Source organism: Sycon ciliatum, chromosome 2 (genome assembly GCF_964019385.1).
Source record: "Sycon ciliatum chromosome 2, ocSycCili1.1, whole genome shotgun sequence".
In the NCBI taxonomy this organism is placed as follows: domain Eukaryota; kingdom Metazoa; phylum Porifera; class Calcarea; order Leucosolenida; family Sycettidae; genus Sycon; species Sycon ciliatum.
This window is the reverse complement of record NC_088644.1, coordinates 33,893,406-33,908,315: the sequence shown is the minus strand read 5'-3', so window position 1 is coordinate 33,908,315 and position 14,910 is coordinate 33,893,406. Positions and strand designations below refer to the sequence as shown.

The 14,910-nt window shown below is 48.0% G+C and overlaps 1 protein-coding gene across 1 annotated transcript; it reads right to left on the bottom strand.

Annotated features, from left to right (window-relative positions):
* Positions 1 to 8,253: 8,253 nt before the first annotated feature.
* Positions 8,254 to 14,905, bottom strand: LOC135809772 (uncharacterized). Its single transcript, XM_065323199.1, has 6 exons — positions 14,212 to 14,905; positions 13,605 to 13,782; positions 11,594 to 12,289; positions 10,489 to 10,713; positions 9,222 to 9,683; positions 8,254 to 8,852 (listed from the first exon to the last, which is right to left on the bottom strand). Exons 1-6 carry the CDS (start codon positions 14,826 to 14,828, stop codon positions 8,670 to 8,672), a joined length of 2,361 nt encoding a protein of 786 aa, XP_065179271.1. The 5' UTR covers positions 14,829 to 14,905; the 3' UTR covers positions 8,254 to 8,669.
* Between the last annotated feature and the right edge of the window lie 5 nt (positions 14,906 to 14,910).

The following is a 14,910-nucleotide window of genomic DNA, read 5'->3' as shown; positions in this document are numbered from 1 at the left end:
CATATTTTGATAATGAGGAGCGTAGTAACGAGTTTCTTGACGTGTTGAATAGTATTCACCCTGCCCTTCGTTTTACATGTGAGCATGAACAGTCCAACAAATTGTCATTTCTAGATGTGCTTGTGGAAAAAACGAGTAGTGACGCGCTGACCACCGTTTATCGAAAGCCGACGTTTACTGGTCAGTACATTGTATATGACTCTTATTGTTCGTCTCAATATAAAGTAAACTTAGTGCGTAACCTTGTAGATCGTGCGAAGCGTATTTGTTCGTCCTGCAAGCTGCAGGAAGAGCTTGATTTTCTCCGGTCAGTTTTTGTCAAGAACGGGTACCCTGAGTTTTTGTTGCAGAAGTTGTTGAAAGTCGAACAAACTACGAAGGCTCCTATGATTGGTCCGGCTCGTTGGTTGCTTGGTTTTTATTTCACTTCGCACATTCAAACGGGATGACGACCCAATAAAATGACGGCGAAGGCTTAGCCTAGAAGTGGCTATGGAAGAACATAGTAAAAGCTATGGAAGCACATAGTAAGAGAATAGGATACTAATAACTGCGGGTAAACGGGGGGGAGAGAGAGAATACGATGTATCTGTGTCGAACATACTACGCAGTACACTTTGTGCCAGTCTTTACGACGATGCGTGCGTTTACGGTGCGGAAGGATGTCCTACCAGCCCATCACTTAAGTCATCTTATTTACAACTTTGAATGCCGACAATGCGCTAGTCGGTATGTTGGTAGGACTGTTCAGCACCTGAACGCACGCATCAAACAACACACACCACGTCACATACTTCCACCTTGCGCACAACAACAAAGACCGAAGCGAGGGCGACCTAGAAAACAACCATTAACCACACAGCCGTTGCCTACACAACCCGCGGATCCTGGCTCACAGACTGTGCTTGCTCCGCCGTCGTTGGTGGCGGTGGTGGAGGAGAATGGGCGTGGTGGCTCATCGGGTCGGCTTGTGTCGCCGCCTTTGCTCCGGCCGTCGGTGGTTCCCTCGTCAGTGCCCCCGGCGGCTTTGGCTGAGGCGGTGCCGCTTGCGGTCCCGGTCCCACTGCCTCCTCCTGATCCTCCGCCATCGGTTCTTGCGGCGGTGGAGCTTGCCAGTGGCAGACCGCGAGCAACACTGACAGCTGCATTAACACTACAAATGCCGACTCAAAAAGACCCACCTTGCATATCAGTAACTCCCACACCAACACCAACAACGCAATCTACAGCAACCACAACTAATCCACCATCCAAGCCCATAATTGAAAGACCAAGACGATCAACAGCCAACTATAACAGAAGCTACGCACTCAGCGGACGAGGGCGAAAGGAGGGACGTGATAGCAGGGTGACGGCCGAGTTGAGTTCAATGGACCCGGTCAGGCGGGATGGACGAGACAGAGAGAGTACAGAGGAAGCGGAGGATGGAACGGACGGCGGAGGGAGCAGTGAGTCGGAGAGCAGTGATGGGAGTGATGGTGAGAGTGCCGGTGAGAGTGTTAGTGTTGTGCGTAGGTTTCGTGGTAGCAAGTCTTCAGTGTACAATCATTTGCTGGCTAGTCCTGATTGTTGCGGTGCGTATTCCGACTCTTCGTTCACTGTATTGTGCCGTGGTCGTCATGGTTATGGACTACAGTTAAAAGTGTTGGAAGCTATCTATCAGCGTCTGTTCAAGCCTAATTTGTGTGTACAGAAAGATAGTATAATTGGGTGGAAATTGTTCAAGTAACGTGTCGTGTTTAGTGCGGCCAAGCTTGGCCGTTAATGTTCTAGGTGTAATGTACTGCTGTTATGTGTTATCACGTTGTCTTTCCTTCCTTTCTCCTTTGTTCATTTCTCGCTTTGATTGTTAAAATTCACACTTGTAAATTTCACTGTTGTTGCTCTCAGTGTTATTTCTCTAACTTAGATTTTCTATAATAGTTCAATTTTTGTTTCAGTGTCCTTTAGTACAACGACGATTCCTGATGAGTGTTGTACGAAAACTTGCTTGAATCCATATTTTTTCCCTACAAGGACTCTGGTTATTTATATCTGACAAAAACAACGAGACTTATAGCGCTAAGCTGGGAGAGCGCGAACAAAAGCAGCAACAGCAGAAAAAAGCACAGGAAGCAGGCTAGAACAAGAAGTAAATGTACGTAAGGTACTACATTAGTTACTTGTTCTACTCCTACTAGGAGTAATGGTAACGGTGTCTTGTCAAGATTTTGTGTTCAATCTTACATTTCAATTGTGTGTTCTATGTATTAATTCTTTGTTGCCATCTTCCAAAGGTCCGTCAAATAGTAGTAATAGGTTTTTCATTTGACCCGACGAGACCACACGACGCTTGCAGCCCACAGCACGAACAGTGCACCAGCCCCACTCCACGAAAGCAAGTAGTATTACTCCTGACAAGTCTTGTTTCGTTCCACAATGATAGCGGGGAACTCATCAGAGGAGAAGCAGTTGTTGAATGAAGCGTCGTGTGGTCTCGTCGGGTCAAATGAAAAACCTATTACTGTTCTATGTATTTCCGAATTATTATTTGTGTTGTCGTTTTCCTTTGGCTTTTACTTCATTGTTTCACACAGCAGTATTGACGTTGTGAGTAAACTCATTCTCAATTATCAAGTAATGAAGAACAAAATGCAGAACCGGAGTAATAATGGTAACTTGCGGCTGCTGCTATTACACGGCCCTAGACTTGCGAGCACTTGATCGCCGCCGGCGTCCTCTCTCGCACGAAGAGTAGCCACCTTGGTATCCCGAAGGTTCACCGAAAACGCATTCACACTTCACAGAACGACGTTTCACCGAAAGACATTTCACAGAGTGTCAGATTTAGCGACTGTTTTTTATTATTGTATATTTGAGGATTTCCATTATAATGGGAGGCTGTAGGGTTGAGATAGCAGACAGTGGATGGCTAATGAACAGCCTAGCTAGAAAAATAATATAGGTTGAATGTTCCAGAATGGTCCTGTACTCTATAATACCTATAGCCTCGGGGTATGCCTTGAAATACGAAATATACCGAAACAGAAACACAATTTAAGAATAAGCGCAAAGCTCAAAGAAGGAGGACAGAGGCATGTCAGTGAGGAGTGGCATTGTGTTTGGTGTCAGAGAAGTGAGTGCAAATGTGACTGCGAAACAGGTACTGCGAGGCTGGGGCTCTCAGGTCTGTGGGCAAGGCATTCCAGACGGCAGCGATGCGGAAGAGAAATGACCTCCTGGCGTGTTTCCTAACCCGTGGCAGAGTGAATGCGAGTTGTGGGCGGCGACTACGCGTGGGGCAGTATCCTGCTGCTTCAAGAAGTTCTGGTTGGGTGGTGACCAGATGGAAGAATTCCATAAGGCAGGCGATATTCCTGCGCCAGGATAGACTTGGCCACCCCAGCTGTCTAAACAATGACGACTTGGGCTCGTCTGATGGGCAAGGACATCTCTCAAGCCGCATGACTGTGCGAGTTACTCTGGCTTGCAGCCGTTCAAGGGTGAGCCTCTGTGCAGCATAGGGGGAGGACTCCCATGCATACTGGGGCGGCGTATTCTGCTGTGGGGCAGACATACGTAAGGTACAGCTTCCTGACGATGTCTCCTGTTAAACAGTCAGCCATAAGGCACAGAAGAACGCAGCGTTGTCTAAACTTGCTTATTGTCTGTTCAATGTGCTCCTGTACGCTAAGTGTTTCACTCAACAACACCACTCCCAGGTGACGGTGACTAGTTGACGGCTGGATACCACGGATGGTCTCTGCAACTCCTTCCTCAGCGAATGAGATAACAATGGTTTTCGATGGATTAAAGGTTCCGCCTACTCGGTCGGCCCAGGCATATGTGTCCTGCAGGGCAGTCTCCATTGGGCTGGTACCTTTGGTTCGTGCTTGGCCGACGGCGGTATCATCCGCGAATAGGTAAACATCAGCGTGCTGGTTGCGTTTTCAGGCACTGGGTAAGCTGTTGATATGGTTGGTTGGTTTATTTCAATTCGCACAATAAATGGGAACTAGGCCCAATGATTTAAAGGCGAATGGATAAGCTGCATTTAGAAAAGAGAGGACAGGACTTCGAAACTTACGAAAGAAGAAGTATCTGACAGTGGAGTCAAGCGAGTATCAGGGGTGACAGGGTAGTCCAGGAGATCTGTATGTATGTATGTATGTATGTATTGTATAACTCATAATCACAAGGTGATCGTAGAGGCATTAATCAGCGAGAGAATTGTGAATGATGTCTCTGAATCCAACTCTATCGTGTGCTGCATGAGAGAGAGAGAGAGAGAGAGCATGCAAGGGAAGACCCGTCCAACTTTTAATGTTAGAAATCCATGATGTCGCGGGCCTTCCTCTCGGTCGAGATCCAGGAGTTGATCCTTGCAGGAAGGGCTTGGAGAAAACGTCATGTCTCGTAACATGGCCAAACCACATCAACTTAAATTTCTTGACTTCGTTCGCTAGCCGCATCCTTGCTCCGATGATGTCATTGATTTCTTCCAGGATAGATTGGTTGGTACGCCGGTCGTGGTATGTTACTCCTAAGAGTCGGCGGAAGCATTTCATCTCGAAGGATGAAATTCTTCTCATTGATGAGGCAGATAATGTCCAAGATTGGCATCCGTATAAAACAGTCGCTAGCACAATAGACCTAACAAAACGAAATTTAGTAGGCAAAGAAAGTGATGGCGATTTCCAAATGAATTGAAGCTCAATGATCTTTTGCTTCCCTAGTGCTAAGCGTCTTCTTATCTCCACATCGGACTTGCCATCCGACGTGATTACGGCACCTAAGTATTTAAACTGGGATACCTCTTCTATTCGCTCATTGCCTACTTGAATGCACCCCAGATCACCACCGCCCTCCGGCGCTGCCATTGACTTGGTCTTGGAAGCATTGATCTGCATGCCTAGTCTTGTTGCACTCGTATCCACGCGCTCGGTCAGGTCCATCAGCTCTTCCACAGACGATGCGATTAGATCTATATCATCCGCAAAACGTAGGTTGGTCACGCACATGCCGCCGATACATACTGACCCATCAAACTCCTCCAAAGCGTCAGACATGATGTACTCCAGGAATACGTTGAACAGACAAGGCGAGAGTAAACAGCCCTGCCTGACACCCACTGACGTGGTGAACCAGTCGGTGATAGTGGATCCAACAACGATGGCAGCTTCAGTAGTAGCGTAAAGCGCTGCAATCAGGTCCACAATTCTTGCTTCGATGCCATGCGCTCTCATAATCTTGAATAGCGCTTTGTGCCAAACCCTATCAAAGGCCTTACGGAAATCGATGAAGCAATGATACACAGCCTGCTGATGGTCACGGTACTTTTCAGTTAACATTCTGAGGTTGAAGATTTGCTCCACTGTGCTTCTTCCCTTCCGGAACCCTGCTTGCTCGTCCGCCAGCAAACCCTCCACTTGCGGCTGCAGGCGCTTCAGCAAGATCCTCAGTAGCACTTTGCTCGGATGACTGATGAGGCTCACTGTCCTGTAGTTTTGGCACTGCCGAAGGTCTCCAGACTTAGGGATGGGAACAAGAATGGACCTTGTCCATGATGTTGGCCATCTACCATTTGTCCATGCGAGGTCACAAATCCTGTGCATAACAGCCACCAACGTATCTCCACCATGTCGCAAAAGCTCGCCAGGAATGTTATCGAACCCCGCTGATTTGTTGTTCTTGAGGGAGTTGATAGCGTATTCGACTTCGGTCCTCAGAATGGGATTGTTGTTGGCATTATCTGACATGGCTGGAGTAACGATTGCGTCAAGGACTTTATCATCTACGTTCAGGTTCACGTTGTACAAAGATGCACCGTACTCACACCACCGCTGAGCTACTTCTTCCTTTTTCGTTAAAGTGGATCCGTCTGCTGCTTTGATCACCTGCATTGCTGATCCTGATTTCTTGCTGCATAGACTCTTCAGAGTTTGGTATGCTCCGTGGGGGTTGTGGTTGGCGATGTCATCTTCAATTGACTTGCATTTATTTTGTAGCCAATTCTCTTTGTCTCGTCGGATTAACCGCTTGGTCTCCCGATTCGCCACACAATACTCTTCCTGTGCCGCAGCAGAACCAAAGCGGCTCCCTCTCAATTGTCGGCGCGTATCACACTGCCTTAGGCATTCATCTGAGATCCATGGCTTTCTGGGCTTCTGGGTGGTTCCTAGGATGGAAGTTGCCGCCTCCGTCAAGATGTTGTTAAACTTATTGACAATATCATCTGCATTCTCGATCTCCAGCAATGGACGGAAACGACCACCAATCTCTGTCTGGAATGTCGATCGTATTTCTTGATTAGGAGGAGAGCTAGGGGGAGGGTTATTAGTCTGAGCAACAATATGGTTGGCAACTTATGCTTAACTTTTTCTGTCTTGATATGCACCAGGAAAAGCAATGGCCCGAGGTGGGAACCCTGGGGTACTCCGGTCATTTCGCCGAAAATGAGGTTCACGGAACACAGGTCCATCGACAGCATGTTCACAGAAATTCGGCTCACAGAGCTAGAGCGGTATCCCGACGTTTCACCGAAAACGCGTTCACAGAACGACCATTCACAGAACGACGTTTCACCGAAAGAAATTTTCACAGAGTGCCAGATTTAGCGACTGATACAGTGATAACCTGGAAAGAATGAGTGTTGGGCAAGATGGGGCAACAACATCAGTGTAGGAGCGGTACCGGAAGGTTGATCAGCGCCAGCACACCGTATACGCGTAGTGACCACATTTGAGAAACGCCAACCACTGGCACTGGTGTTGCGACACTTCGTCGAGATTTGGTTCACATCGCGACGCTTCGTCGCGAGCCATTTCACAACCCTGCCGTTAACAGGTAGTATACAGCGATTCACAGCCTATTCGCTTTACAGCGCGACATGCCACATATCCGCTCAGCACCAGTAATCAATTATTATAATAGGCATTACATCTTCGCACATGTCATGTTCAGCACGAGCATGACTGGATGACAATGCAAATTTTGTCCCATGTCACATGACATTGTGATGATGTGGACATTTTTTGATTTTGGCCCAATGATAAGACAAGTACAAGTAACCAGATCTTGTACAGTCAGCGAGGGCGACAAAATGGCACAAAACTGACAAGGAGTACTGAGAAATGGCACAAAACTGACTGACGGAGTACTGAGCACTACTGAGCACTATTGAGTATTGTGATGCATTTTCCAACTGATGAATGTTACACGAAAACGTTCTAGGAACCCCTTTGACAATTTGAACAGGCGGCGATAGGCACCGGCGGATAATGCTAGCATAATGCTAGCATAATTACCCATGTGGGGAAGACCGGCACTGCCCTAGCATAAAGTGCATAAAGTCTCCAAATGTGACCTTGTCTAGCACAATCGATGTGTGAAACCAGCACTACGTCGGTCGTCCTGTCTGTTGGCTCCACCGTGAAACGTATAGCGCTATTTTTGGAGCGCAGAGAGACACACGGCTTCTCCCTGCGAAGCTGGCAGCCCTAGGCTATGTACAATACTACTGATGTAATGAAAGTGTAAGCATTTTTCCCGTGTTCGCCCTGCGAATGACCGAGGGTCCTCGACGTCTGTTCTCACCGTCCAGGATCTAGGAGCGACACTGACTCACGCTGCTATCTGGTGTTCACGAGGTGTTTGTCGCGCTGGAAACGGAGCGTCTCTGTAAGTTTGTATCCCTGGTGATGTTTGTGCCTGGAGAGCACTATATAAGACAGTGGTGCTCTTCAGGCACAATCTTCCTCAGCCTACTCAAGCTCAACTGATGAGGGGTGAATTCCCCGAAACACTGTGTATTGAGCAGGGAGTGGTGCTTTCTTGCAGGTTTGCCGAGTCGAAGGTTCTATGGACTTCTCGTGTGCTCTGGATGGCAGTTGCGAGTCAGTCAAGTGTCAAGAAAAGTCGGCGCGAGCTCCAGTGTGGGGAGCAAACCCTTTCTAACATTACTTTAGCTGCGAAAAACACTTTAGATGAGCATGCCCATTCTTTACATCAGTTTCCTGGTTTGCAAGCCCTGGCTATGGTGCTCTGCCTAACCGCCTCATAAACCGGCAATCTCTTGACTACCACATCACTCATCAGATAGGTGGGAGCTGGGATTGCAGGACAGACCTAAAATTACACAGTAGGTATTCAACTGCGGGGAATTACTGGCATCCTTATCTGGCCACAGCCAACTGCCACTTCCCACCACCTAAGTACATAGTCAACAATGTACACAGTCGACAATGTACACAGTCGACAATGTACACAAAACTCTCAAGTGGAGAGAAAGGTTACTCGTATGCACCGACATGCACACGGCCATCACGGCCGGCGAGGACGCATAACATGCCTATACATTTTACTGAAGTAAAATCCATCATATTTTAATATGGAAGTTATTCGTTCCTCCAAGACAACGGAGATGCGACGGGCATGCATGCACGCAATGTGGCACGCACAGAGACAGCCTCCAGTCTGGGCAAGGGTCACAGGCCACTATACATGTATACCAGTCCGCTTCAAGGTCTCGTGAGCGGAGGTCCTTCACAGCACAGTCTTTCCACCGCCGACGTGGGTACACACACACACACACACACACACGCGCGCGCGCAAACACACACACTCAAAACAATCGAATCGCCGTCTCAGCTGGCCGGCATGACTGGATTGGAATGTTGATGTGGTGCATTCTAATACAAGTGATACTCTTCGCCACTCTCCGTGACCATGGCCCCGTAGTAGTTCCTAATGTGCAGCGATCGGAATGTCGCTAGTGCTATTGTGATCAGATGCTCATCATCCACATGATCACACGATGACAAGTCCAGAAGCTGTAAGTTACGACCGTACACTGTTGAGCGACGTACGTAGTACTGCAGTACACCAAACATGCACAAAACAAGCAATACATAAAAAATGAAGTAAAGAGTAATTTATCGTGCTCGTTCCCAAAGGGAACTCACGACGGCCGCTAACACCTGTCGTCCACATGTATCAAAGGAGGCGAAATCGCCTGTTTGTGGTGCGACATTAAATAAACTTCTACAACAACAACACCCGGTAAACCCTAGCGGCAGATGCAGCGCGTAACGGTGGGGGTGAGTGGATAAGTCTCACAACCAATGGCACAAGTGCCAAGAAACCCATACATAAAAACACACACACATACACACACGAGCGCACACACACACACACACACGGGCATTGACATTGTTCTCAGTTCTTTCTAGAATGATCCTTACCTGTTGGTTGTGTTTGACCAGTGCCATCATTTTAGAGTCCAGTACCGCTTCATCTTCAACACTGTCTGAAGTCTTGCATACGACCGCCAACGGCAAGAACGGATCGGATGTGAGCTGTTTCACACCGGTCACCTCCAGGATGCGTAGCATGGGACACAGGAGTAGTAAGGATCGCACTGCAGCATTGCCGATATTGGTGTGCCAACTAAGATTGACTTTCTCCAGGAGTGGGCAAGACTGAGCCACACATGCAACGTGCTCATTAAGCAGGAGAAAGGAACACTTGGGCAGTGACAGTTCGGTAAGCCTCGGTGGACAGCTATGCAGAAGGCTGTCGATGACTTCAGGACCAATTTCCATCATTCGCAGCTCAAGAACCTTCACAGATCTGCAAAGCTTCAAGACGAGACATAGCACATCGTCTGGGACATTGTCCATGTACGCTAGCTGCAGCCTCTCAAGCTGCAGAAGAGACAAGGAGACGTACGCAATAAGCAAGGTCTTGAACAGAGAAAGATGCAGGCACTCCGAGGATAATTACATGTGAAACTCCATTCTAATTCTGCCGGAAACCTGTTTCTGACCAGCAGGTCTGCACAACGTTCAACACTTACCCGGGACGAAACAGTCAAAGACCTTCTTGAAAATAAATTTACTTTAACATGGTCCACCTTTTGGAAAAATGTACATCCACAATAATTGGAAGAGAATTCCACACTGCAGGGCAAAAACAATTTTGAACAAGGTCAACCATTGACCCATGTATGGCCAAAATCAAGATCCGATCATCATTATTTTTTCTGAATGGCTTGTAAGTGAACACAGCGAGATAGACAGAGAGACGGACGAAAAGACAACAGAGGATAAGGCAGACCACACAACAGCAGCAAGACCAGACTGATTGATGCCTTTCTACAAGTGCCATTTTTTCTGAATGATAATTGAAAATGATAATCACCATCCTGAAGAAGACACCCGTCAATCAAAATGTTAAATCAGATCCAATCAGTCTAGTCGCATATGGATTTCAAACTTTGGCCAAGACAGACAGACAGGCAGACAGACACATATACAGACACACAGACAGACTCACAGACAGGCAGACAGGTCGACAGACAGGCAAACCAAAAGCATCCGCACACCCCACCCCCCCACACACACATGCATCCACCCACGCATGCACACACACACACACACACACACACACACACACATACACATGCATGCACACATAAACACACACACGCACCCACACACTCTTGCTTACCGTTGGTGAAGCAATACGAATAATATCCGCAAACGTGTCTGCATTCAAATCATCGCCATAGTACTTGAATGAGAGCCAGGGCATCCGACTCATGCGGAAGACTTGGGCGATGTCCACTTCTGGATTTAGACGAGTGGCTATATCTACTAAATTCAAGTGTTGCAAATGGTGCTCCTCAGTACAGAATCCCACGAGGTCATCAAGAGTTAGGTCTCTTGTTCCAAACTGCAGATTCAAAGAGGTGAAAGCAACACAAAGTGGCAAACCACCAGTAATGACCCCAGTGAAGGTAGTACTAATCTTTCTACTGGTTTGGGAGGCTAAATCAGAGTGGATCACCAGGCTGGTATAAGCTTCACTAGCACCATTGATTACTCAACTTTAATATAGCCAGAAGCAGTCCATGGGTGGCAGGTACGTATACTTCAAATAGAAACTGTACATGAACCCTGAAACCAACAAAGGTGGCAGGTACAACAATACGCCTTCAAGCAGCCCAGCTGGTTGGCAACAGACCCAACAGATCCAGACCCACATTATGATAGATCGCGCTAAAATCTTTTCGAAAGGCACTCACAGTGCGCTAGTAATAGAGACCTGTGCTTATAACAGAGAATATACGGCATGTACACGATGCGATATGCCACAAATGTATGGGACCTGGTTCTAACGACCACCTGGCTTTAACGACCACTTTCGCTTGCACCGTGGGGTGGTCACATAAACCAGGTTTACTGTACACTCTGAGACTGAGACTCAGGCATGCCCATCGCGGAAGCGATGATAGCGACCACACGCACATGTACACACACACACATACGCACACATGCGCACACGCACACAGACACACACACATATATGCACACACACACACACACCTCAGACCTGCCCATCGCGGAAGCGATGATAGCGAACAGCTATGTTTAGACATAGCAACTTGCACACACGCACACACACACACACACACACACGTGCGCACACGCACGCACACACACACACACACACACACGTGCGCACACGCACACACACACGTGCGCACACGCACACACACACGTGCGCACACGCACACACACACACACACAAACGCGCATAAACCGATACTCACCAGGTCAATGTCTTTTACAAATCTAAGGTACTTCGTTTGCTTTGCAAAGAAGAGTCCGCTGTGTGAGCCACAGATCAGTCGCTGAAGTGTAGGGGAAGTGTTCATGAAGAACAGTGCTGCGCAAATGTCACTCACAGCGTCTGCCCGAAGCACCGCAGAAATGTTCACCGTTGAAAGATTAGGTGTGAATGCCCGTCCCCGGATAACATACCCACAGTCATACAGACGCTGCCGCATGGCGTCTGTGACTTCCGGAGTAGCGGACAGGCAAGACTGTAAGCATGGATCGCCACTTTTTTCCATGTACTCGTTGTACGTAGCCAGCTGTGCTATGTCGCCAGGTGGACTATCCATTAGTTTTTCCACTACGTAACCACTCAGGCACAGGAGAGCAGTAGCGAGGAGACCTTCACACAGACCAATGTCCACGGTTTCCAAACGATCCTGACACATCAGCGCCAGCTTGCGGATAGCTCTGAAGCCCAGATTCGTGTTGGCAGCCAAGACATGCCTCAGATGCTGTGCAATGACCGCAGCAGGCATACCGCTGGGATCAAGCTGATGGTGGTCTTGATCGTCGGTCCCTGACACAGCTACAGGAGCATCAAACCGCACAAAATCCAACATGCTGTTGGTCAACCGCTGGCAGTGCGATATATCCAGCTCCTGTAGTTGTGTGCACGTTGTTAGCAGAACCTGGACATCATTTGATCACAGCAGAAAGCAGTCAGGAGATGAAGTACCACACTTGCTCAATTAGAGCCCTTTCTAGAATACTGCAAGTTGACAAATTTCGGCCCATTCAAATTTCGGCCTACCAGGGCTAAAACACATTTCAGCCGCAGCAAATCTTCGGCCTTCACTGCTGCTGCCTGTATACACTGCCACACTGAACCTTGCAAAACTGAATTTCGGCCACAACTAATTTATTGGCCAAATATGACCAGGCCGAAAATAGCCGAAAAATAGATATGCTCTGAATATTTGTTTACTTACAGCACTGTAGTACTCTGTGTAGAATAGAGCCCGTCTTTAAAGGGGACGTTAAGGCAAAAATCAAAATTTCACGTGCTCCTGGGTGCCCAAATCACCTGGTCACCACGCCGGCAGGTGACAACTTTCACACCAAGGTTCAACTCGAGTTCAACTCGAGTGACAGGACTGCACCCAAAAAAGGTCAAACAGGCTAGTAAGTTGTACCCTGCAGGTAGGGTGACCAGGTGACTGGTGTACGCAGGAGCACGTGACCGCTTGTTGAACCATGTTCGATTGGGAATAAAGGAGGAACGCTGCATCGCAGCCTTTTCGGACCAAAACCAGTCGACTCAGCGTCCAAAAGACTACAACATATGGGCCAATCGCGGTCATCCGTGCTTTTTATAAGAACGAAATGGCGCTTTTAGTGACATTTTGCATACAAATCCCCATCTCGTAGGGCGCAGTCACCCAGTTTCGGTGGAAGTGCGCGAGTTCGATTGGGATTCAAGTTGGAAGGGAGCGTCTCAGCTTCCTCGGACCACGACCATTCGACTCAGCACCCCGAAGACTACAACTGGTGAAATTTTGATTTTTGCCTTAACTTCCCCTTTAAGAGCCAATGAACAAAATAAACCTCTCTCTTGAACAAAAAGAAGCGGACATTGCAGTGCCGCTGAGGAAGTACGATAACGATTCCAGTACCCACGTGTGTTCTCAAGCAATCGCCAGGGGAGGGTGCAGTGCTGCTCACGTGGTATGTGGACTAGTTGATTCTCAGTGCTAGTGAATAGCCGCAGACCACCTCCTCAATAGACATGAAAGAAAAAGGACGAAGATGAATGCAACATGGTAGGGTGTACAGGGAACATGGAGAGGTGCAACCATCAAGTTAGTGATTTTTGGAACCCTGGTTGAATTGATTTCGGGCTTTTTGTTCTCCACCTGTTTTCCAGTGGGGCTGTGTCAATAGTAAAAAAAAAAAAGAAAAGAAAAAGCCACCCATTAGGATCCAGGTCACATGATATCTGATTACCTCAACACCTCGGTCGCTGATTGCTGTGTGGCTCACGTTCACTTGAGTCAGGGACGCTGCCAAAGGACGGAGGAAACACTGCCACCATTCCGTGCTGGCCAGAAGCACACCCTCCGCCGAGAACAACTCTGTGCAGCTGATGTCCAGGCTTGATACTTGACTTTCAAGCTTCGGTGCCCTGTACACAATTTAGTTAAGAGTATACATGTGAAACAATAATTATATTGTGTATAAAGTAATCCAAACAGCCAAGTTAGTTCAATCAAATCTGGTAATTATGGACACCCAAGGGGCTGAAGCCACAAGTCCTGAATCAGTTTCAGGTGACCTCAGTTGCACCCATCACCATACAATATGCACATCACGTTGTCCGGTGCAACAAATGCCACGATCATATCCACTTCTCCAAGGTATGGACTGTGATAGACATTGAAATCCGTTTGTCAAGCGACAACGGGCCACGGGCCTTGCAGCTGTGAGCAATGCCGGTCGGTTTATGCAGTGTGTACGTGAACTGCAGTGCGTTCACTCGCTAAGTCTAAGGCAGTAAGGGTGACGGCCCCCGTAATTCCACCGGATTTCACCTTTGCACACTTTCACATCTTACTGAGAATCTGCAGCCTCAGCTGCCGGTGAGCTCTCTCTACTTGCATGCTCATCACTTTCACAGAAGAAAGCCTTGCTCCAGTCAACCAAACACTCCTGCGTTATGCTGGTGCAGTGGGAAAGGTTTACAGCATAGAGCCCATGGGGCAGAATGAGGCCAGCCAGCTCATCGGTAAGCAGCTCCGGGCATCGATGAACAACGTATTCCAGTAGATAACCCGCCGTTGTGCGCCTCAGCATTTCAAATGTCCGTATCTGGTGCACGACTATCAGGTGCGCTCTGCACTCCAGCGCAAATGTCTCCCTGCCAGGTCGAACGAGGGCCTGAGCAGCTACAGATGTGCACATTTCCTGTAATGATGGAATACGAGGTCTCAATTCCGACTCCGGTGTCGGCAAGTTTTCTGTAGCCATCCTCGTTTTTCCTTGCCTGCAGACCCCTTCGCTGTTTCTAGTCTGAATCCGATCTGCGTAAATAAAAGTATTGGTGTTGTGCGACTCGCAACTGCGCCAGAAGGGAGTAGGGACAGTTTTGCTTCGCGCTACCACTGCATGTTGATGATAGCTCTTCGTGCAGAATTGGTGTCTACTCCTCTGAGTCTTGCCCTTGGTGCTCATCTAAAGAAGTACAGTCATGTAGTTTACTACCGTATTATCTCTAATATAAGCATGGTCCTTTATTTTTTCAATGTACCTCCGC